Here is a 23,679-nt window from a genome sequence, read left to right as displayed (position 1 = left end):
GATGGCGCTGCCCCCGCGACTGTCTGCAGCAGTGCGCTGGTGTAAATGTGAACGAGTTTAATGCCAGTGTAATAATGGTTGTTTGCAACGCTGCAAACTTATCTACGGAAAGGTGGAGTAGCCTCAAATTACGCGACACACGCGGTGAGCGTTATAGAATATAAGAATGAGACAAACAATAAATTGAGTCACTTCCTTTATGTTGCATTATTGGAGAGTAATCTGTATAAGAACTTCCTTATACAAAAAAAATGAACAGCCTCCCATACATAGTCTAAAATGTTTCACAACAGGGCCAACTTCCAATCAGCGTTGGGACAAGAGCAGTGCAGAAACATTGACATTAAAAACCAGAGGGGGAAAAAAAAATTTAAAAAACATTTCCCCCAAGATGAACATAGCAATGGTCAGGCATCAGACCCTCCTGCTTTAGAATATTTTAGCAGCTGTATGTACGCAGTCAGCTGTTATTTTCAATTTAGAAAATAGGTGCATTTGATTTAAGGTAGCTGGAGTAGTTAGTGAAAACTGCCTGCCCAATACAGAGTGACCCCATGAGTACTGAAAATAATCTACAGAAAAGGATCAGTAGACTTTCACACCATATCCAAAACAGTTGAGAGAGACACCATCCTAATGCCATATACATGTTTGGGGTACAAGCACCTACCAGACATCAAGTAGCACAGACTCAACCAAAATGTATCAGATAAAATTTAAAAATGCATTTACATTTTTTATTTATTTAATTTTACCTAAAACAAATTCTTATTTTCAATGACTGCCTAGGAACAGTGCGTTAACTGCCTGTTCAGGGGCAGAACGACAGATTTGTACCTTGTCAGCTGGAGGATTTGAACTTGCAACCTTTCGGTTACTAGTCCAATGCTCTAACCACTAGGCTACCCTGCCGCCCCCCAAAAAATGCATTAAGGTAAACATTGTCAGGAAATTTGAGATGGTCAATATACTTAACAATGTAGTTAGCAGAAGAACATTGTTTTCAGAGATGAAATTCAAATTGTTGTAAACTTCACTTTCAAAAACAATTACTGGCATGTCACTGCTAAAACAAAATTTAAACTCAAATCTAACAATAAGTCTTCAACCAAATCTCAACTCCTATAGATTATCAACACAACATGGAAACATAACTAATTGCTGTCCTTAGTTTTCACCCCTTCCCTTATGGTTAGCTATTGTTTTGCCTACATCACTTGTTTTGGGGGAGAAGCATCAATCATTAACGGAAAGGCCAACAAAGCCCCATCTTCAGCCTTGCACCAATGGATCATAGTAGACAGGGTTCCTTTTCAGAAGTTCCGGTTTACAACTCAACTTTGTGTTTAGAGTTTTCATCCTCTTCTCCTTCCTTTTTATTAATCTCTTCTGCCTCCAGTTTCTCTCCTCTTCCTGACTGTCCGTCATCTTTTCAGGGTCCTGTGTAGACAGCAAAAATCTATATAAAAAATAATAATATTGACAGGGTAGGAGACGATGCACACATCACCTTTTAGAGAGGGCATATTATAATGACAACTCAATCTAAACATAACTGGTCAAGTTGATGGTATATCACACAAAAAAAGGAGACCATCGACTTAACTTTGTTGCACCCCATGTCTCGTTCCCTACTTCTTCTGCAAGCTTTGGGACATTGAGAAAATTGTCAAAAATAAATAAATATATATAAAAAAATGATAAAGGGTCATTGGTCAAGATTTAAATAAACATTCACTTTGATTTTTTTTTAAAGTCAAAAGAATAGTAAAAGTTAAACACTACACACCATGTTACATTAATCAAGGATTAGAGTCAGTCACTACCTGCCACATACCCAATCACCCCCATGCTGGCATATTTCAAGGTCAGCAGTGTTGTCAATTTCAGAGTTCACCCATTTCCCCTTGTAGGCGGGATTGTCAATCTGTTTGGGCTTCCACTCCCCCTGGGAAAAACAATGTCAGAAAGTGCTTAGTTCCCTGTGCAAAATTATTTTTCCCCCACTATGTATCCAAATAAATAGGCAAATTAGTAAAAATGGCAAGACCACATTTCACCAAGTGTAGTACATTCACACCAAATCCTTGTGGCCATGAGTACAAACGACCGTGGAGGCCTACCTTATAGTCAGGGTCCGTGACCATGGGAGGCTCCATTCACCATCCATCTCATCGTTCCAGTCATCAGGCTTCTTGGCATCAGGGTCAAGATGTTCTCAGCCACATCCCAGTCCTAAAGGAAACAGTGGCTTAATAATGTCACCTGCATTTTCTACAGAAAATGAAATGGTGTTCTCATGCATTCTTTGATGTCTTGTTAACATACCTCTGGTTTCTTGTCTTCAGGATCATCAATGTTCTCTCTCATCCCAGTCATCTGGCTTCTCAGCATCAGGGTCCTTTATCTTCTTGGGGGGGGGGAAGAAAGTCCCAGTCCTCCTCTTAGGCTTCCAGACTCAACTTTCTTGTTGTCGATCTCCACCTCGTAGGTGTTATCCGGATTGACTACCCGTGTGTACATGTGGGTATATTCATCATCCTAGGGAACACACAAAACTAGTTACTGCATGCAAAAACATAATAATGTTTCTTTAACTTCTTTAAGGCCAATACTTTTAAAACATACTGAAAAAAAGGTGGGATAGCAAAAATGTTCGACAGATAGGATGGTGAAGCTCATAGATAAATACAACTGTTACCATTGACTAGAAAATATAGCAGAATTGCTTATGGACAAAAGGGCTTCTCGGCACTTTTAGTGCCTGGACCTCAGATGTCTGGACCTAAGACAGCCAAAACACAAACACAGGAATTTAACTTCACACTGCCAATAGTATGTGGTGTAAAGTAGCCAGGCAAATCAAGACAGTGAGACTAACTAACAATACCTAGGTGACTCTCAAAACAGAAAAGGAATGTGACAAATGAGTCATAACCTACTCTCCAATGTTCCCAGTTACAAATAGGATGTTTATATTACCAAACATGATGTTGTTTGTGGATTCTCCATGCATTTCCTCCTGGTTGAGATCAGCTGGGAAACACTTGAGGTAGCCTCCACCACAGTCAATGTTCTGTTCATGTTTCACAGTAAACTGGATTACCAGTGGCTGGTCTTTGTTGCTGACGGCCTCAAAGCGGGAGGATGCAGAGTAAAAGCGAGCATCGTGGCTGGTTTGAAGGCCTGAAATGTTTAAAACGTTCAAGAAATACTCAAATCAAGTGTCAACCTATTGAGAAACAGCTAGACACACCAGATTCTATTGCTGGAGCCTAAATGGCAAAGGTACCTTTGTCTTTGTCAACGCCACCATAGAATTTCCCAGCAGTGAGAACAAACTTCCCATAGTCTGACTTGTGTTTAGATTCCACCCATCAGCTTTTCCAGGCATCTGCAAAATGTTATTCAAAAGTCAGGTGTAAGTAAGTCACCTGAGTAATGAGGGCAGAGCCACTCGGCAAGGGCCATGTACCTGTGTAGTTAATCTGGGAAAAGAGCAGAGAGAGTGCATGCAAACCATTGATGGTCTTTTGGATGAGTAATCACTAAACCAGAACATGTCAGCTAAATGTGAATGACATTTTGAACATGTCAAGCCGATATTGCATAAATTGAGCAGGCTATGAAATTGTGTCTCTGTGACACTCATCCAACATATGACATGTAGTCCAATCACCACATTTCAAATGCCGACCCCCCCCCCCCCCCCAAAAAACAGGAAGGTTCAGTATTTATTCAGAACTTACCCCCATCTTCAAATTGTTCTCGGAAATAAATGGAGGACTCAGCAAATAGTGATGCGATCGATATGGCCATCAAAACCATCGACAGGGTTGTCATTTCAGCTTGCTAAAATGTAATTAACAAAGTAAATAAATACCATACATTTTATAGACACTAAATCTAGCAGTAAAACTAGCTATGGCTAGTTACATGCTATATTGGTCAAAATACTGACCTCAAATGCTGTACTTACTGCAAGCCCCAAAACGCTGCTGATGGTCTCTCGTTTCCGAACAGATGTCTGGTTTTCATTGGATAGCAGGTCCAGGAAGAAGCGTAACAACCTTTAACCAATCGAATTAACTGAAAAAAGCATGGGACAAATCGTTTCAGCCAATGCCAGCTGACCACGCGTTTGCTTCACAAACGCCCCTCAGTAGCGGAATGGGTAGGTGGTCTTTATCTCTCGCACAGCGCCCCGGGTGAGAGAGAGAGCGGAGTTTGCACTAATGCAGTAGAATGGGTAGGAAAAAACCACGCCACACACCCGCCAGCTGCGATAAATCATGTGCACCTTCTGTGATTCTGGTAGTAGTTTTTTGTGTGTTTTTTTTGTAAAGCGATTTAAAATATACAATATACAATATAGAAAAACAAACGGAGTATAGAACATAGTATTACAAACGATGGTCAGGGGAATAAAGACAATACATTATTTAAAGACCTTGTGAAACTTACGAACGTTCAACGTTTTGATTGCTTTTTTGTTTTGAGAAGAAATTGTGTTAATATTTTTGTTCAATTTCATAAAAAAAGAATAAGAGGCTTGACTCAAATGTACATTTATGAATATGGATTTTAGCTAAAATAACAATGAGGTTACTTAAGAAGAAAGGCTTTGCATATACGTTAATATACTTTGTAAACCAAATATCACATTTTCAAGTAGAAGGGAAATATTTGCATGTATTTGATCTAAAACAAATCTTATAATATCTTGCCACAGCTTCCAGGTATAAGAGCAATACCAAAATAAATGTAAAGCAGTTGTTAATTACAGGAGGTATAAAAAACATATTTTTTTCTTTCTTAAAAAAAACTACTTTTTAAGATAATGTTTAGGCCAGTAGCTCTGGCCCCCCAATGGTGGAACAAACTCCCTCACGACGCCAGGACAGCGGAGTCAATCACCACCTTCCGGAGACACCTGAAACCCCACCTCTTTAAGGAATACCTAGGATAGGATAAGTAATCCCTCTCACCCCCCCCCTTTAAGATTTAGATGCACTATTGTAAAGTGACTGTTCCACTGGATGTCATAAGGTGAATGCACCAATTTGTAAGTCGCTCTGGATAAGAGCGTCTGCTAAATGACTTAAATGTAAATGTAAATGTAAGTAGTGTAGCACTTATGGATTAATTTAGGATAAATATCTTTAATCTCATTAGTTAAAAGACATTTCTGAGAAAGAGACCAAAAAAAAGAAAGGCCATTCTAGAAAGACATGAGGTATGGGACTGAAACAACATCACATTGAAATAGAGCATATATTTTCCTAATGTTGTTCAAAACAGAAGGAGAGAAATCTATATTGCTTGCTGTCAGCTGGATCAAGAAAAGGTAAAGAAGAGGGGATAGATTTGGCTACATCCCTAAAAAGTACAATAACTCCAGAGGGGATTGCATCTCGAATTCCACCGTACCTTCTCCAGTGTGCAATCTGGTTTCCGAGCCGGTCACGGGTGCACCTCAGCCATGCTCAAGGTACTAAACGATATCATAACCGCCATCCATAAAAGACAGTACTGTGCAGCCGTCTTTATCGACCTTGCCAAGGCTTTCGACTCTGTCAATCACCATATTCTTATCGGCAGACTCAGTAGCCTCGGTTTTTCTAATGACTGCCTTGCCTGGTTCACCAACTACTTTGCAGACAGAATTCAGTGTGTCAAATCGGAGGGCATGCTGTCCGGTCCTCTGGCAGTCTCTGTGGGGGTGCCACAGGGTTCAATTCTCGGGCCGACTATTTTCTCTGTATATATCAATGATGTTGCTCTTGCTGCGGGCGATTCCCTGATCCACCTCTACGCAGACGACACCATTCTGTATACCTCCGGCCCATCCTTGGACACTGTGCTATCTAACCTCCAAACGAGCTTCAATGCCATACAACACTCCTTTCGTGGCCTCCAACTGCTCTTAAACGCTAGTAAAACCAAATGCATGCTTTTCAACCGTTCGCTGCCTGCACCCGCACGCCCGACTAGCATCAACACCCTGGATGGTTCCTAGAATATGTGGACATCTATAAGTACCTAGGTGTCTGGCTAGACTGTAAACTCTCCTTCCAGACTCATATCAAACATCTCCAATCTAAAATCAAATCTAGAGTCGGCTTTCTATTCCGCAACAAAGCCTCCTTCACTCACGCCGCCAAGCTTACCCTAGTAAAACTGACTATCCTACCGATCCTCGACTTCGGCGATGTCATCTACAAAATAGCTTCCAATACTCTACTCAGCAAACTGGATGCAGTTTATCACAGTGCCATCCGTTTTGTTACTAAAGCACCTTATACCATCCACCACTGCGACCTATATGCTCTAGTCGGCTTGCCCTTGCTACATATTAGTCGCCAGACCCACTGGCTCCAGGTCATCTACAAGTCCATGCTAGGTAAAGCTCCGCCTTATCTCAGTTCACTGGTCACGATGGCAACACCCACCCGTAGCATGCGCTCCAGCAGGTGTATCTCACTGATCATCCCTAAAGCCAACACCTCATTTGGCCGCCTTTCGTTCCAGTTCTCTGCTGCCTGTCACTGGAACGAATTGCAAAAATCGCTGAAGTTGGAGACTTTTATCTCCCTCACCAACCTCAAATATCTGCTATCTGAGCAGCTAACCGATCGCTGCAGCTGTAAATAGTCTATCGGTAAATAGCCTACCCAATTTTACCTACCTCATCCCCATACTGTTTATATTTATTTACTTTTCTGCTCTTTTGCACAACTATATCTTTAACTGTACATGACCATCTGATCATTTATCACTCCAGTGTTAATCTGCAAAATTGTAATTATTCGCCTACCTCCTCATGCCTTTTGCACACAATGTATATAGACTCTTTTTTTGTACTGTGTTATTGACTTGTTAATTGTTTACTCCATGTGTAACTCTGTGTTGTCTGTTCACACTGCTATGCTTTATCTTGGCCAGGTCGCAGTTGCAAATGAGAACTTGTTCTCAACTGGCCTACCTGGTTAAATAAAGGTGAAATAAAAAATAAATAAAAAAATTAAAAACTACAGCAAATTCCTTTGGAGTGATCAGTATTTTATGAAAGCTAAAAATTCAGCATAATTAAATAAATACCATTGAGGAGTTGAATCACCAATATAATATTGTTTCGGGAAACATTATTAAAAAAAACAAGGACTTGCCTTTGTATAATATATCTCCATAGTTGCAGATAAAATATTTGTGGGGAGAAAAATTGTGCTTGTAGATCAAAGACCATGCTAAAAGGAATTGTTGATGGAAATTAAATAAATTAGTTGGTATTTTTTCAATACTGTAGAAATATGAGGCCACCTAAATGAGAAAAAACATACTGAGAGATAAAATTACATATAGAGGTAGGATTCTTCAGGAATTGCTTCATACAATTAATCTTTAAAGTGTTATTCAAGAGGGAAAATCAAGAAAATTGAGACCACCCTCTTCACAAGTATTCATAATGACAGATTTTTTTGATATAATGTGTCCTGTTCTTCCATACAAAATAAAAAAGTATCTTGTTAATCTGATTTTCGACATGTAATGATAAAGCAACATAAGTGAGCCTGGAAATATCCTAATTCTTTGTGAGCAATATTCTACCATTCAGAGATAAATCCTTTGTATCCAGTGATTAAGTTTATTTTGAGTTCTCTGTGATAGGGTTAAAGTTCAGTAAGCATCTAGCTTTTTCATTATTAGTTATCTTAATTCCCAGATAAGACTGTATCCTTAACTGGGATGTCAGAGATTGAGGGCATCACAGTTTTTAACTGGCAACATACCAGATGCTTTAGATAATGAATGAATCCCATTAAGCACAGTTGGAATCTGAGATGAATAATTTAAGAAGAGGGTGCTAACTGACTAATAATCTCCATGTCTGCAATATAAATACCCTTTAAAACACGTGTCTTGATATGAGAAGTAATAAACTGTGTGGCTAATAGAAAGAGATCAGGTGAAATTGGACACCCTTGTCTGTTCCCTGAATTAATTCAAACCTTGGAGAGGTACATGCTTTCAATTTGATAGAGATATTATCATATATACAGAGTTTTAATAATTGTACAAAATACAGTAGCTCTCCAAAGCCACATTTTTTAATGGCATAAAATGTAATGTTCTACTGTATCAAAGGCTTTCTAAAAATCCTAAAATAGTATAAAACTCTCATCAGAGAACACATTTGAGTAATCTATGATCTCTAATATCAGTCTGACATTATTCTAGATTACTAGTCTATTTTTCATAAACTCATATTTTACATACATGCTTGTATAATTAAGTCACTATTTTACCTCCATAGAGTTTTTAATAAACCCTGACTGGGTCTCCTCTATAATGGCATCCAAAACAGCCCTTAATCGTTTAGCAAGGATATGTTCTGGCCTGGTTTAGATCTTATCTGTCGGAAAGATATCAGTTTGTCTCTGTGAATGGTTTGTCCTCTGACAAATCAACTGTAAATTTCGGTGTTCCTCAAGGTTCCGTTTTAGGACCACTATTGTTTTCACTATATATTTTACCTCTTGGGGATGTCATTCGAAAAACATAATATTAACTTTCACTGCTACGCGGATGACACACAGCTGTACATTTCAATGAAACATGGTGAAGCCAGAAAAAATTGCCCTCGCTAGAAGTCTGTGTTTCAGACATAAGGAAGTGGATGGCTGCAAATGTTCTACTTTTAAACTCGGACAAAACAGAGATGCTTGTTCTAGGCCTCAAGAAACAAAGAGATCCTCTGTTGAATTTGACAATTAATCTTAATGGTTGTACAGTCGTCTCAAATAAAACTGCGAAGGACCTTGGCGTTTCTCTGGATCCTGATCTCTCTTTTGACGAACATATAAAGACTGTTTCAAGGACAGCTTTTTTCCCTCTTCGTAACATTGCAAAAATCAGAAACTTTATGTCCAAAAATGATGCAGAAAAGACTACTGCAATGCTCTACTTTCCAGCTACCCGGATAAAGCACAAAATAAACTTCAGTTAATGCTAAATATGGCTGCTAGAATCCTGACTAGAACCAAAAAATGGATCATATTACTCCAGTGCTAGCCTCCCTACACTGGCTTCCTGTTAAGGCAAGGGCTGATTTCAAGGTTTTACTGCTAACCTACAAATAATTACATGGGCTTGCTCCTACCTATCTCTCTGATTTGGTCCTGCCGTACATACCTACACGTACGCTACTGTCACAAGACGCAGGCCTCCTAATTGTCCGTAGAATTTCTAAACAAACAGCTGGAGGCAGGGCTTTCTCCTATAGAGCTCAATTTTTATGGAATGGTCTGCCTACCCATGTGAGAGACATAGACTCGGTCTCAACCTTTAAGTCTTTACTGAAGACTCATCTCTTCAGTGGGTCATATGATTGAGTGTATTCTGGCCCAGGAGTGTGAAGGTGAACGGAAAGGCTTAGAAGCAACGAACCGCCCTTGCTGTCTCTGCCTGGCCGGTTCCCCTCTTTCCACTGGGATTCTCTGCCTCTAACCCTATTACAGGGGCTGAGTCACTGGCTTACTGGTGCTCTTTCATGCCGTCCCTAGGAGGGGTGCGTCACTTAAGTGGGTTGAGTCACTGATGTGATCTTTCTGTCTGGGTTGGCGCCCACCCCCCTTGGGTTGTGCCGTGGCGGAGATCTTTGTGGGCTATACTCGGCCTTGTCTCAGGATGGTGAGTTGGTGGTTGAAGATATCCCTCTTGTGGTGTGGGCTGTGCTTTGGCAAAGTGGGTGGGATTATATCCTTCCTGTTTGGCCCTGTCCGGGGGTAACATCGGATGGGGCCACAGTGTCTCCTGACCCCTCCTGTCTCGGCCTCCAGTATTTATGCTGCAGCAGTTTATGTGTCGGGGGGCTAGGGTCAGCTTTTCAGTGTGTTATCCTGTCTTATCCGGTGTCCTGTGTGAATTTAAGTATGCTCTCTTTAATTCTCTCTTTCTCTCTCTCTCTCTCTCTCTCTCTCTCTCTCTCTCTCTCTCTCTCTCTCTCTCTCTCTCTCTCTCTCTCTCTCTCTCTCTCTCTCTCTCTCTCTCTCTCTCTCTCTCTCTCTCTCTCTCTCAGAGGACCTGAGCCTTGGGACCATGCCTCAGGACTACCTGGCATGAGGACTCCTTGCTGTCCCCAGTCCACCTGGCCGTGCTGCTGCTCCAGTTTCAACTGTTCTGCCTGCGGCTATGAAATCCTGACCTGTTCACCGGACATGTTACCTGTCCCAGACATGCTGCTTTCAACTCTATAGAGACAGGAGTGGTAGAGATACTCTTAATGATCGGCTATGAAAAGCCAACTGACATTTACTCCTGAGGTGCTGACTTGCTGAACCCTCGACAACTAATGTGATTATTATTATTTGACAATGCTGGTCATTTATGAACATTTGAACATCTTGGCCATGTTCTGTTATAATCTCCACCCGGCACAGCCAGAAGAGGACTGGCCACCCCTCATAGCCTGGTTCCTCTCTAGGTTTCTTCCTAGGTTTTGGCCTTTCTAGGGAGTTTTTCCTAGCCACCGTGCTTCTACACCTGCATTTCTTGCTGTTTGTGGTTTGAGGCTGGGTTTCTGTACAGCACTTTGAGATATCAGCTAATGTAAGAAGGGCTATATAAATACATTTGATTTGACAAGCGCTATTAGCTTATGATAGTTATTTAAAAGGCTAATTGGACACTGATTATCAATGAGTAACAAGTATTTTTTAGGTTTAAGATGTTATATAACTTATATTTGTTCATTTGAAAGTGATCAATAACCTCTATAATTTCCTCTAAGGAGATGGGATCATCACATAATTCCTGATCAGAAGAATCAATAGAGACAACATTTCCAAGAGAATCAAAGAACAGAGCTGCAGACTCCTCACACTACCTAGAGGTGTAAAAAATTGGCACAGTAGTTGGCAATTGTCCTAGATCATATTATTTACATTTAACTGTTCAAAAGAATTATTTTTAGAGTGAAATTTCTCCAGTCTGAAAAAATAAGCAGAGTTTTGCTTTCCTTCTTGATGAAAGCACCCTCTTCCTTAACCTTGTAAATTTCACCCAGTTTATTTTGTTCCTTAATTAACTCCACTTTATCTGTATCTGAAAGACTATTAGGTCTCTGGAAGAGCAAATCTTCGCAAGATCACTGCTATTTTCTCTTAAATATTTAGCCATTACAAACTTTAGAACTTCCCAGTTTGTTCTTTGGAGACTTTCACTCTGGACCTTATTCCAAAAATGTATAATGCATCATATGATATCAAATTAGACTATTTCATCTTTTAATATGGAGCTATTAAGTTTCCATTATAAAGCCTTGCACTGACTATCATTACAGAGAAATATTTTAGCTTGTATGCAAATAGCTCTATGGTCTGTTATAGGCATGTCAAGAATATGAACAGAAACATCCTTTCGTAAGCCCTCTGAAACCATCCAACTGTCAATACATAAACATCTAGTACATGTTTTGTTACACCAGATATAGGATCTCTCAACAGAAAACGTCTCTCTCCATATATCCACTAGATCCAACTTCTGCATAAATACTCTGAGCGCACAGATTCAACATCGACAAATGTAGTTTTGATTCACAGAAATATTATTATTCACACATGTTATGAGCTTGTGTTCAGCCCACAATTGATTATGAGTGCAGGTTTTAGATTCAACAGTAAACCGACTCAAATTAATCAAGGATGCTTTATTAGTCTAAAGTAACTTAAAATCCATCTGGCACAGCATACCTTCTCTTTCTTTTGCAGCCACTTTGTTTGCCTGATCTGAGAAAAAGAACATCTAAAAATGTTTTGTTTTTTCACACACAATGATCTGGACAGAGGTCATTAAAATAGCATAAATTATGGAGGACGACATTATCATAAATCATATCCTATTCATAACGCAACCTCACATTTTCTTACAAAACCAAAAATGTGCAGTCAATATGCTAACACTTTTTACAATGACAGAAAAACAGGCAGTAAAAATAGCTACAGCACATGTACAGACAATGGAACACTTATAAACACTTGATATGTATGTACTTGCTAATTATAATTAGGAGGTGTATTGTGCAAGTAACACAACAATGGACCAAAAAAGCATCAAAACATTGTTGGAATAATCAGATTATAATAATGGGCTCCTGAGTGCCGCAGCGGTCTAAGGCACTGCATCTCAGTGCAAGAGGCATCACCCCAGTCCCCGGATCGAATCCAGGCTGTATTAAATACGGCCGTGATTGGAAGTCCTATAGGGTGGCGCACAATTTGCCCAGAGTTGTCCGGGTTTGGCCGGGGTAGACCGTCATTGTAAATAAGAATTTGTTCGTGACTGACTTGCCTAGTTAAATAAAAGGTTAAATAAAATAAAAAATATATATAACTTAAATCAAGTAAATCAATCATTCTAGATCAAAAAAAAGTGTAGGGGACTCAAATGTTACACTCGTCTTAAAAATGTAGTTCATATTCGTGGAATACTCAGACCAAGTACAGTGCATTTTTAAAGTATTCAGATCCCTTCCCTTTTTCCCACATTGTTACATTACAGCCTTATTCCAAAATTGATTAAATAAAGATACTCATCAATACAGTATCCCATAATGACAAAGCTAAATAAGGTTTTTAGAAATTTTAGCAAATATAAACAACTAAAAACATACCTTATACAATACATAAGTATTCAGACCATTACGGCTTCCCGAGTGGCACAGTGGTCGAAGGCACTGCATCGCAGTGCTAGCTGTGCCACTAGAGATCCAGGTTCGAGTTCAGGGTTTGTCGCTGCCGGCCGTGACCGGGAGACCCAGCGTTGTCCGGGTTAGAGGAGGGTTTGGCCGGCAGGAATGTTCTTGTCACATTGACAACTAGCGACTCCTGTGGTGGGTTGGGCGCAATTGGAGTCCACCTGTGGTAAATTTAATTGATTGGACATGATTTGGAAATGCACACACCTGTCTATATAATGTCCCACAGTTGACAGTGCATGTCAGAGCAAAAACCAAGACATGAGGTCGAAGGGATTGTCCGTAGAGCTCCGAGACAAGATTGTGTTGAGGCACAAATCAGGGGAAGGGTACCAACAAATGTATGCATCATTGAAATCCCCAAGAACACTCCATCATTCTTAAATGGAAGAAGTTTGGAAACACCAAGACTCTTCCTAGATCTGGCTGCCCGGCCAAACTGAGCAATCGGGGGAGAAGGGCCTTGGTGAGGGAGGGGACCAAGAACCCGATGGTCACGCTGACAGAGCTCCAGATTTCTTCTGTGGAGATAGAACCTTCCAGAAGGACAACCATCTCTGCAGCACTCCACCAATCAGGCCTTTATGGTAGTGGCCAGACGGAAGCCACTTCTCAGTAAAAGGCACATGACAGACCGCTTGGAGTTTGCAAAAGGACTCTGAGAAAAACCAAGATTGAAACCAAGGTTGAAACCAAGATTGAACTCTTTGGCCTGAATGCCAATTCTGGAGGAAACCTGGCACCATCCCTACGGTGAAGCACGGCGGCAGAATTATGCTGTGATGTTTTTCAGCGGCAGGGACTGGGAGACTAGTCAGGATCGAGGGAAAGATGGTCGACCTCTAGTACAGAGAGATCCTTGATGAAAACCTGCTTCAGAGCCCTCAGACTGGGGCGAAGGTTCACCTTCCAACAGGACAACAACCCTAAGCACAGACAAGACAACGCAGGAGTGGGTTTAAGACCATTCTCCGAGTGTCCTTGAGTGGCCCATTCAGAGCCCGGACCTTAACCCGATCGCACATCTTTGGAGAAACCTGAAAATAGCCGTGCAGCGATGCTCCCCATCCAACCTGACAGATCTTGAGAGAGAAGAATTGGGAAAAACTCCCCAAATACAGGTGTGCCAAGCTTGTGTCATTCCCAAGAAGACTCAAGGCTGTAATCGCTGCCAAAGGTGCTTCAACAAGGTACTGAGGAAAGGGTCTGAATACTTATGTATATGAGATTTTTATTTTTAAGGAATGTGCAACACATTACTTTTTCATTATGGGGTATTTTGTGTAAATTGATGAGGAAAAAAGCTATTTAATACATTTTAGAATAAAGCTGTAACGTTAAAAATTTGGGTAAAAATTCAAGGGGACCGAATAATTTCTGAATGCACTGTAGTTCAGTAACCATTAACAATAAGCAGTTGCCTGTACAATTGCACATCAATACTACTTTCTTCAAACCTGAATTGTAATTATTCAGCAGGTTATACATTATTTAAAGTGATGTCACACTGTTAACCTGTGAATATTTAATCAACCTGTAAAACAAGTAATCTATATACAATTATAGAATAATCATTAACATGCCCTTCAAAAGTTAATTAAATTATATTTAGTCTAGTTTGCTGCAATTTACAGTATTTCTTCCTTTGCATTGAACGTGCCTACCACTGCTTAAGCAGATAGTTGTAATATATCATCAGTGCCAACAAAACAAAAGGATATACAGTACCACTTAAAAGTTGACACACTGACTAATTCAGGAGTTTCTTTATTTTTACTATTTCCTACATTGAAGAATAATAGGGAAGACATCAAAACTATGAAATAACACATACAGAATCATGTAGTAACCAAAAAAAGTGTTAATCAAATAAAAATATATTTTATATTTGAGATTCTTCAAAGTAGCCACCCTTTGCCTTGACAGATTTGCACACTCTTGAATTCTCTCAACCAGCTACACCTGGAAAGATTATCCAACACTCTTGAAGGAGTTCCCACATATGCTGAGCACTTGTTGGCTGCTTTTCCTTCAGTCTGCGGTCCAACTCATCCCAAACCATCTCATTTGGGTTGAGGTTGGGTGATTGTGGAGACCAAAGCATCCTCACACCATCACACCTCCTCCTCCATGCTTCACGGTGGGAACAACACGAGGAGATCACTCCATCACTCTCCTTCTTGGTCAAATAGCCCTTACACAGCCTGGAGGTGCTGGGTCATTGTCCTGTTGAAAAACAAATGATAGTCCCACTAAGCACAAACCAGATGGGATGGCATTTCGCTGCAGAAGGCTGTGGTAGACATGCTGGTTAAGTGTGCCTTGAATTCTAAATAAATGACTGACAGTGTCACCATGACACCTCCTCCATGCTTCACGGTGGGAACCACACGAGATCCTCCGTTCACCTACTCTGCATCTCACAAAGACACAAATTTGGACTTATCCGACCAAAGGACAGATTGCCACCAGTCTAATGTACATGCTCGTGTTTCTTGGCCCAAGCCAAGGTGTCCTTTAGAGGTGGTGTCTTTGCAGCAATTCGACCATGAAGGTCTGATTCACGCAGTCGCCTTTTAACAGGATGTTGAGATGTGTCTGTTACTTGAACTATAAAGCATTTATTTGTGCTGCAATCTGAGGTGCAGTTAACTCTAAATCAAATAAAGTTTTATTGGTCACATACACATGGTTAGCAGATGTTTTTACGAGTGTAGTGAAATGCTTGTGTTTCTAGTTCCGACAGTGCAGTAATATATATAACAAGTAAACTAACAATTCCACAACTACCTAATACACACAAATCTAAGTAAAGGGATGGAATAAGAATAAATATATATATGAGCGATGACCGAGCAGCATAGGCAAGATGCAGTAGATGGTATAAATTACAGTATATACATATGAGATGAGTAATGCAAGATATGTAAACATTATTGAAGTGCCATTATTAAAGTGACTAGTGATCCATTTATTCATGTGGCCAGGGATTTCAAGTCTGTATGTAGGCAGCAGCCTCTCTGTGTTAGTGATGGCTGTGTAACAGTCTGATGGCCCTGAGATAGAAGCTGTTTTTCAGTCTCTCGGTCACAGCTTTGATGCACCTGTACTGACCTCACCTTCTGGATGGTAGCGGGGTGAACAGGCAGTGGCCCAGATGGTTGTTCTCCTCGATGATCTTTTTGGCCCTCCTGTGACATCAGGTGCTGTAGTTGGAGGGCAGGTAGTTTGCCCCTGGTGATACATTGGGCAGACCGCACCACTCTGGAGACCCCTGCTGTTGTGGGCGGTGCAGTTTCCATACCAGGCAGTGATACAGCCAGACAGGATGCTCTCAATTGTGCATCTGTAAAAGTTTGTGAGGGTTATAGGTGACAAACCACATTTCTTTAGCCTCCTGAGGTTGAATAGGTGCTGTCTTTGCCACACTGTGTGTGTGGGTGGACCATTTCAGTTTGTCCGTAATGTGTACGCAAAGGAACGCACGGTCTCCACTGCAGTCTCGTCGATATGGATAAGGGGATGCACCCACTGCTAGTTACTGAAGTCTACGAACATTAACTTTGTTTTGTTGACGTTGAGTGAGAGGTTGTTTTACGGACACCACACTCTGAGTGCCCTCACGTCCTCCCTGTAGGCTTTCTCGTTGTTGTCGGCAATCAAACCCACTGTTGTGTCGTCTGCAAACTTGATGATTGAGTTGGAAGCGTGCATGGCCACGCAGGCATGGATGAACAGGGAGTACAGGAGGGGGCTGAGCATGCACCCTTGTGGGGCCCCAGTGTTGAGGAAGAGCAAAGTGCAGATGTTGTTTCCTCCCTTCACCACCTGGGGGCGGCCCGTCAGGAAGTCCAGGACCCAATTGCACAGGGCGGGGTTGAGACCCAGGGCCACAAGTTTAACGATGAGCTTGGAGGGTACTATGTTGTTGAATGCTGAGCTGTCGTTAATGAACAACATTCTTACATAGGTATTCCTCTAGTCCAGATGGGATAGGGCAGTGTGATGGCAATTGCATCATCTGTGGACCTATTGGGGCAGTAAGCAAATTAAAGTGGGTCCTGGGTGGCAGGTAAGGTGGAGATGATATGATCCTTGACTCGTCTCTCAAAGCACTTCATGATGACAGAATTGAGTGCTACGGGGAGATAGTAATTTAGTTCTGTTACCTTAGCCTTCTTGGGTACAGGAACAATGGTGGCCATCTTGAAGCATGTGGGGACAGCAGACGGGGATAGGGAGAGATTGAATGTCCGTAAACACACCTGCCAGTTGGTCTGCACCATGCTCTGAGGACACGGCTAGGGATGCCGTCTGGGCCAGCAGCCTTGCGAGGGTTAACACGTTTAAATGTCTTACATCGGCCACCGAGAAGGAGAGGGGGGGCACACAGTCCTTGGTAGCGGGCTGCATCGTTGGCACTATTATTATCCTCAAAGCAGGTAAAAGCGTTTAGTTTGTCTGGAAGCAAGACGTAGGTGTCCGTGACGTGGCAGGTTTTCATTTTGTAGTTCGTGATTGTCTGTATACCCTGCCACACACGTCTCACGTATGAGCCGTTGAATTGCAACTCCACTTTGTCCCTATAACGACATTTTGCTCGTTTGATTGCCTTGCAGAGGGAATAAATACACTGTTTGTATTCGGCCATATTCCCAGTCATCTTTCTATGGTTAAATGCGGTGGTTTGCCACCATCTATCCACGGTTTCTGAATAAGGTAGGTTTTAATAGTCACAGTGGGTACAACATCTCCAATGCACTTCCTTATAAACTCACTCACCGAATCAGCTTATAAATCAATATTATTCTCCGAGGCTGCCCGGAACATTTCCTAGTCGGTGTGATCAAAACCATCTTGAAGCATGGATTCCAATTGGTCAGACCAGCGTTGAATAGTTCTAGTCACGGGTACAATCCTGTTTGAGTTTCTGCCTATAGGACGGGAGGAGAAAAATGGAGTTGTGGTCAGATTTGCCAAAGGGGGGGTGGGGAGGGCCTTGTATGCATCGTGGAAGTTGGAGAAGCAGTGATCCAGTGTATTGACGGCACGAGTGCTACAATCAATATGCTAATAGAATTTAGGTAGCCTTGTTCTCAAATTTGCTTTGTTATCCCCAGCTACAATAAATGCAGCCTCAAGATATGGTTTCCAGTTTGCATAGAGTCCAGTGAAGTTCCTTGAGGGCCGTCATGATATCGGCTTGAGCGGTGATATAGACAGCTGTGACAATAACGGACAAGAATTCTGTTGGGATATAATATGGTCGGCATTTGATTGTGAGGAATTCTAGGTTAGGTAAACAAAAGGACTTGAGTTCCTGTATGTTGTTACGATTATACTACGAGTCATTAATCATGAAGCATACACCCCTGCCCTTCTTCAAAGAGATGTTTATTTCTGTTGCCACGACTCCTAAAGAATCCTGGTGGCTGTACCGACTCCGACAACATATCCCGAGAGAGCCATGTTTCCGTGAAACAGACCGCTACAATCCCTGATGTCTCTCTGGAAAGCAACCCTTGCCAAATTTCATCTTCCTTGTTATCTAGAGACTGGACATTGGCGAGTAATATAATCGGAAGAGGTGGGTGGTGTGCAAGCCTACAAAGTCTGACCAGGAGGCTGCTCCGTCTACCTCTTCTGCGGAGACGTTGCTTTAGGTCGGCCTCTGGAATGAGATCCAACGCCCTGGGTTGCAGTGCAAACAAAGGATCCGCTTCGAGAAAGTCATATTCCTGGACGTAATGTTGGTAAGTTGCCGTCGCTCTGATATCATCTATTTCTTCCCGGCTGTATGTAATAACACTAAAGATTTTCTGGCCTAACAACGTAAAAAAAACACAAAATAAACAGGGAAAAAAAACCCCGAAATACTGTATTGTTTCCTAAGGACTAGAGGTGAGATAACCCTCTGTCGGCGCCATCTTGATAGCGCTAATGAACTTATCCTCTTCAGAGGTAGCTCTGGGTCTTCCTTTCCTGTGGCAGTCCTCATGAGAGCCAGTTTCATCATAACACCTAATGGTTTTTGAAACTGCACTTGAATAAACGTTCAAAGTTCTTGAAATTTTCCAGATTGACTGACCTTCATGTCTTAAAGTAATGATGGACTGTCATTCCTCTTTTCTTATTTGATCTGTTCTTGCCATAATATGGACTTGGTCTATTACCAAATAAGGCCATCTTCTGTATACCACCCCTACCATGTCACAACACAACTGGTTGGCTCAAACGCATTAAGGGAAAAAATTCCACAAATTAACTTAACAAGGCACACCTGTTAATTAAAATGCATTCCAGGTGACTACCTCATGAAGCTGGTTGAGAGAATTGCAAGAGTGTGCAAAGCTGTCATCAAGGCAAAGGGTGGCTACTTTGAAGAATCAAATATAATTAGATTTTTAACACTTTGGCTTACTACATGATTCCATATGTTATTTCATATTTTTGATGTCTTCACTATTATTCTACATATATTATATGTATTCTATCATGTCGAAAAAAGTACAAATAAAGAAAAACCCTTGAATGAGTAGGTGTCCAAACATTTGACTGGTACTGTACATGCAAATAATAATACTAGAGTTGACCTGAGCTTCACGTAAAATAATTGCATAAAAATAGTCTAATGAGGAAGTTGAAAATGCAATCTAAAATCTCTTCGTTATCAGAATGAATCTTACTATAGCCAGATGCTATATGCTTCCTTTCTTGGCAGTGTAGGGTGAAGAGTGGGCATACCACATGTTCGAAGGACATGTGCCATTGCAGCAATGTTCAATATGTCAGCAGGACATACTTTTTCCTTTTTGCCAAAACACTGTTCATGCGTTTCCTGGGTTGCATTGGTCTGTTTAGGGTAGGAAGAAATTGATCCTCTGTGGTATGGATTTGCAGCCTTGGGCAGAGAACAGCCTCTCCTCCTTGGGTGTATATAGCATGGCCTTCGCCACTTCGTCCAGCGTTCCCTCGTCTGGCTCCAGACCCCGCGCTGCATAGGCATCACGGGCACAGAGCTTGACATGACGGTACTCCAGAGGTAGGAAGGGCACAAAGAAGTCAATAAGGTGACCTGACATCAGTTCACTCTGTGCAAAGCCTCCTGGAAAGCAGACAAACTGGTAAATCCACAATTCGAGAAAGGTATTTTATATCAAAACATGTTATGTAATTCAAAATGTTTTAATCTATTTCTAATTAGTATTCTGTATTTTGCAAACTATTTGTTTTTGTGTTAACAGTGTAGTAGCGTTTATGAGAAAAACATCTTCAATCTTGCTCTGTGAAAACATATTTACAGTGCATTTGGAAAGTGTTCCGGACTTGAACCCGATCAAACATTTCTGGAGACCTGAATATAGCTGTGCAGCGACTCTCCCCATCCAACCTGACAGAGAAGAATGGGAGAAACTCCCCAAATACAGTTGTGCCAGCCAAGATTGTGGCTTAATACCCAAGAGGCTTTAATCGCTGCCAAAGGTGATTCAACAAAGTACTGAGTAAAGGGTCTGAATACTTATGTAAATGTGATGTTTACTTTATTTATTTTATAAATTTGAAAAAATTTATAAAAAACAGTTTTTGCTTTGTCTTTATGTAGATTGACATGGGAAAATAAACAATTTTAATCAATTTTAGAATAAGGCTGTAATGTAACAAATGTGGAAAAAGTAAAAGGGGTCTAAATACTTTCCAAATGCACTATACCTGAAACCTGAGGTTGAGTGTGTGATTGTAAAGCCACTGTTGGTACCTTGAGAACCCATAGCTTCAGCACGTAGCCGGTGTTCCAAGTCCTCCATCCCAATGTCCTCTCTGTTTTGCCCTGAGTGCCAGAAGTCCAAAGCCACATCGTTGACGGTGGTCCCACCTATATTACTACAAATAATTATTACAACATATCTTGATTAGGGTCAGTTGGGTTTCCTTACATGAGTTAGTGGAAGAGGCCTCTCAATTTAAAGGGTATATATATGGCTAACCTGAGGAATAAGAAGACAGCCCTCCTATAGCTGACCCCATCCACATTGTCATAATGGTCCATATAGGGCTTGATAGCATCTATAAGGCCGGGATGCAGTTTCTCAGCCTCATCAAAGATGAAAAGTGTCTGTGGGCAACGCAGCACCATGTCCCGGATAGCTTCTCTGAGCTGGCCCTGGAAAGAGAGCGCTATGGTGAGCACCAAAATATCACCTCTCACTCGTTCCCATTTAAGACAGGTGTGCAATGAATTCACAAGATTAAAATATGCACAGGCATTCCATGTATTATTCTACATGTTTTATCCACAAAAATGGCACTCAATAATTTGCTGAGTTTGGACATACTATTGTATATTTGTTTAATTCCTACTTTGGTCAAGATCGAATTGTGTAATTGAATCAATTGCATCACTATCATTTTGAAATATTATGCAATTTAACATTGAGTTTATTATTGGTTGGAAGGGTGCCTTCGCTGGTGTGAGTTCCAATAACTTTTATTTAGGTGGTGACCTGGAAAATGTAAAAGATAACATTTTATTTTTAAACTAAATATTTAGGTAGTCCTACTCCATGAATGTTGACAATGCATGGCAATAAGACAGGGACTCAAAAGATTTGTTATATAATCTATTAACCCATATTCACAACATAGTTCTGTTCTGCACATGTTCCTGGCAGAGAGGAGTCATGTCTGTACCAACAGCTAGGCTCACCTTGTACGTGTCCACTAGTCTGGCATGGGGGAAATGGAATGGAGCGATGAACAGACGCACACACTCGCTCTTCACCCCGTCCCGGTACAAGTTGTCAGCTACAATACGGGTCACAAAGTTCTTGCCCGTGCCGGAGCAGCCATGGAAGGAGAGGGTCAATGGCTTATTGGATTCAGGGTTACTGATGAAGCCCTGCACAGCCTTCAGAACCACTGATTGGGCAAGGTGCTGCCCATGAAGCTTTAGCTGTAGATCACGAGCCAGACCTGAAACAAAACATCAAAATGAGCACTGCACAAAAATGACATAGCTGGTGGAACATGCATTAATATAAATATTGCCTCAATATGACTTAAATCTTACCTGTAATATTATTTGTTATCCGACAATCCCCTGATTCACAGCACTGTCCCAGGCTGCAATACCACTGTGACAGCAAACTGATATAGTCTTGAGGGAATGCTGCCCATAGGTCCCTAGTAGGTACTAAAATGGCCACACAAATGTACAGTGTACACGTGTAATGCAGAGTTAGACATAGCTGTTGGAATCATTTAAACAACACCATCATTTCTGCTCAAGGCAAGTTTGCAAGGAAAATGCTAACGCTTTTACATATCCTCACCGGATAATAAATTAAATAAGACATTCCCTCTAGGTTTGAATAAACTAGCTAATCATCGTTGCTTACAATCTCTGCATTGTAATAAAAAATAGTTTTGTCCTGTGTAAAAACGAATTTATGCCTTTCAAATAATTCCTCCAGTGCGTCTGTTTCCCAGACTGTTGGAATTACGGTCTCTATTTTGATATTTCTACAGAAAACATAGTTTTTTTTTAACTTGCACAAAACAAATTAACACCATACCTTGCTGAGTCGCATCATCTTGATTCTGTTGACACTCCCCTTCCCATATATTACAATAAATATAATTGAAATAGTACGTAGATACATTAGAAATACTGTCAAATTGAAAGAAATCTGCCTTTGCAGAAACAGCCCAAAATATGGGCAATAGTGGGTAGAAGAACATCCGTGACGCCGTAAATTTGCGATTATAAGAGAGTGGTCGTCAATGATGATATTCTTCAAACCTCTGTCCATTCAAACCTGTCATACTATAGAGCGAAATATCTGCCAAAAGATGGAATGTACGTATCGTTAGAGAATCCATATCTAAATTGTTAGGATAGTAAGAAAATCAATGCGTGAAACATGGAACGTAAAAACGTTACATTTCATCTGTGAACATGCAAAACACAATGTTACGATTACGGACTAACATTTTAGGCTTGAACAAATCTTGTGTTGCAATAATGATGTACTATAATACCTTTCACAGTTGGAGATTTCATTTTACCAACAAAAAAAAATGTAGACCAAACGGGCCTGTAAGGAGTGCTACGCGAACAAACATAACACAGCATAGAAAAAAAACGGAAGTCAGGGAAACCGGAAAGAGGTATCCTGTACATTTTCAAGTTAAGTTTCCCTTCTATATTACTCCGTAGTTAAGTTTACTTCACAATTAGGTATTGTTGTGAATTGTGAGATATTACTGCACTGTTGGAGCTAGGAACATAAGCATTTCGCTACACCCGCAAATATGCTAAATATGTGTATGTGACCAATACAATTAGATTTGATTATGCCTACAACAGTGATGTTGCAGTCCGCTAAGCGTATCTATACAGCATTGACATCTACCAGGAATAAAAAGAATAATAGCTGTTTAGTGATGGGTGGTTATTGTCCTTGATGATCTTTTTGGCCTTCCTGTGACATCGGGTGGTGTAGGTGTCCTGGAGAGCAGGTAGTTTACCCCAGCTGACGCGTTGGGCAGACCGCACCACCCTCTGGAGAGACTTACGGTTGTGAGCGGAGCAGTTGCCATACCAGGTGGTGATACAGCCCGACAGGATGCTCTCGATTGTGCATCTGTAAAAGTTTGAGAGTGTGTTTGGTGACAAGCTGAATTTCTTCAGCCTCCTGTTATTGAAAAGGCGCTGCTGCGCCTTCTTCACCACACTGTCTGTGTGGGTGGACAATTTCAGTTTTGTCTGTGATGTGTACACAGAGGAACTTAAACTTTTCCACCTTCTCCACTACTGTCTCGTCGATGTGGATAGGGGGGTGCACCCTCTGCTGTTATATTTGTCAGATATTCAAGCCCCTTGGGTGCTGCCATAGAGTTACAATAGAAGTGCCCATCCAAGAAGG

General features: G+C 41.1%; 1 protein-coding gene and 1 pseudogene across 3 annotated transcripts; both read right to left on the bottom strand.

Moving 5' to 3' along the window:
- Window positions 1-183: 183 nt before the first annotated feature.
- LOC123996487 lies at window positions 184-3,950 on the bottom strand (annotated as a pseudogene).
- A 15,073-nt stretch (window positions 3,951-19,023) lies between these two features.
- On the bottom strand, window positions 19,024-23,236 carry LOC123996533 (torsin-1A-like). 3 transcript variants are annotated; one of them, XM_046299938.1, is made up of 7 exons: window positions 22,793-23,236; window positions 22,327-22,593; window positions 21,822-21,944; window positions 21,459-21,724; window positions 20,740-20,915; window positions 20,511-20,635; window positions 19,024-19,859 (listed from the first exon to the last, which is right to left on the bottom strand). In XM_046299938.1, exons 2-7 carry the CDS (start codon window positions 22,490-22,492, stop codon window positions 19,612-19,614), a joined length of 1,104 nt encoding a protein of 367 aa, XP_046155894.1. In that variant the 5' UTR covers window positions 22,493-22,593; window positions 22,793-23,236; the 3' UTR covers window positions 19,024-19,611. The 3 variants fall into 3 exon arrangements, with proteins under 3 accessions (XP_046155894.1, XP_046155893.1, XP_046155895.1); XM_046299937.1 differs by having other exon boundaries at window positions 22,327-23,236; XM_046299939.1 differs by lacking the exon at window positions 22,327-22,593 and having other exon boundaries at window positions 22,793-23,234.
- Between the last annotated feature and the right edge of the window lie 443 nt (window positions 23,237-23,679).

This window comes from Oncorhynchus gorbuscha, linkage group LG15, assembly GCF_021184085.1.
Source record: "Oncorhynchus gorbuscha isolate QuinsamMale2020 ecotype Even-year linkage group LG15, OgorEven_v1.0, whole genome shotgun sequence".
In the NCBI taxonomy this organism is placed as follows: domain Eukaryota; kingdom Metazoa; phylum Chordata; class Actinopteri; order Salmoniformes; family Salmonidae; genus Oncorhynchus; species Oncorhynchus gorbuscha.
The sequence above is the reverse complement of the archived record's forward strand: the minus strand, read 5'-3'. Positions and strand labels throughout refer to the sequence as shown.

What these genes read in the sequence shown, in the direction of transcription:
- LOC123996533 (XM_046299937.1), bottom strand. Translation starts at nt 22,492, where the DNA reads ATGTTCTTCTACCCACTATTGCCCATATTTTGGGCTGTTTCTGCAAAG. An exon ending in GACTAGTGGACACGTACAAG is followed by an intron (nt 20,916 to 21,458) that starts GTGAGCCTAGCT and finishes CTCTCTTTCCAG; the next exon opens with GGCCAGCTCAGAGAAGCTAT. An exon ending in GCTGTCTTCTTATTCCTCAG is followed by an intron (nt 20,636 to 20,739) that starts GTTAGCCATATA and finishes AATTATTTGTAG; the next exon opens with TAATATAGGTGGGACCACCG.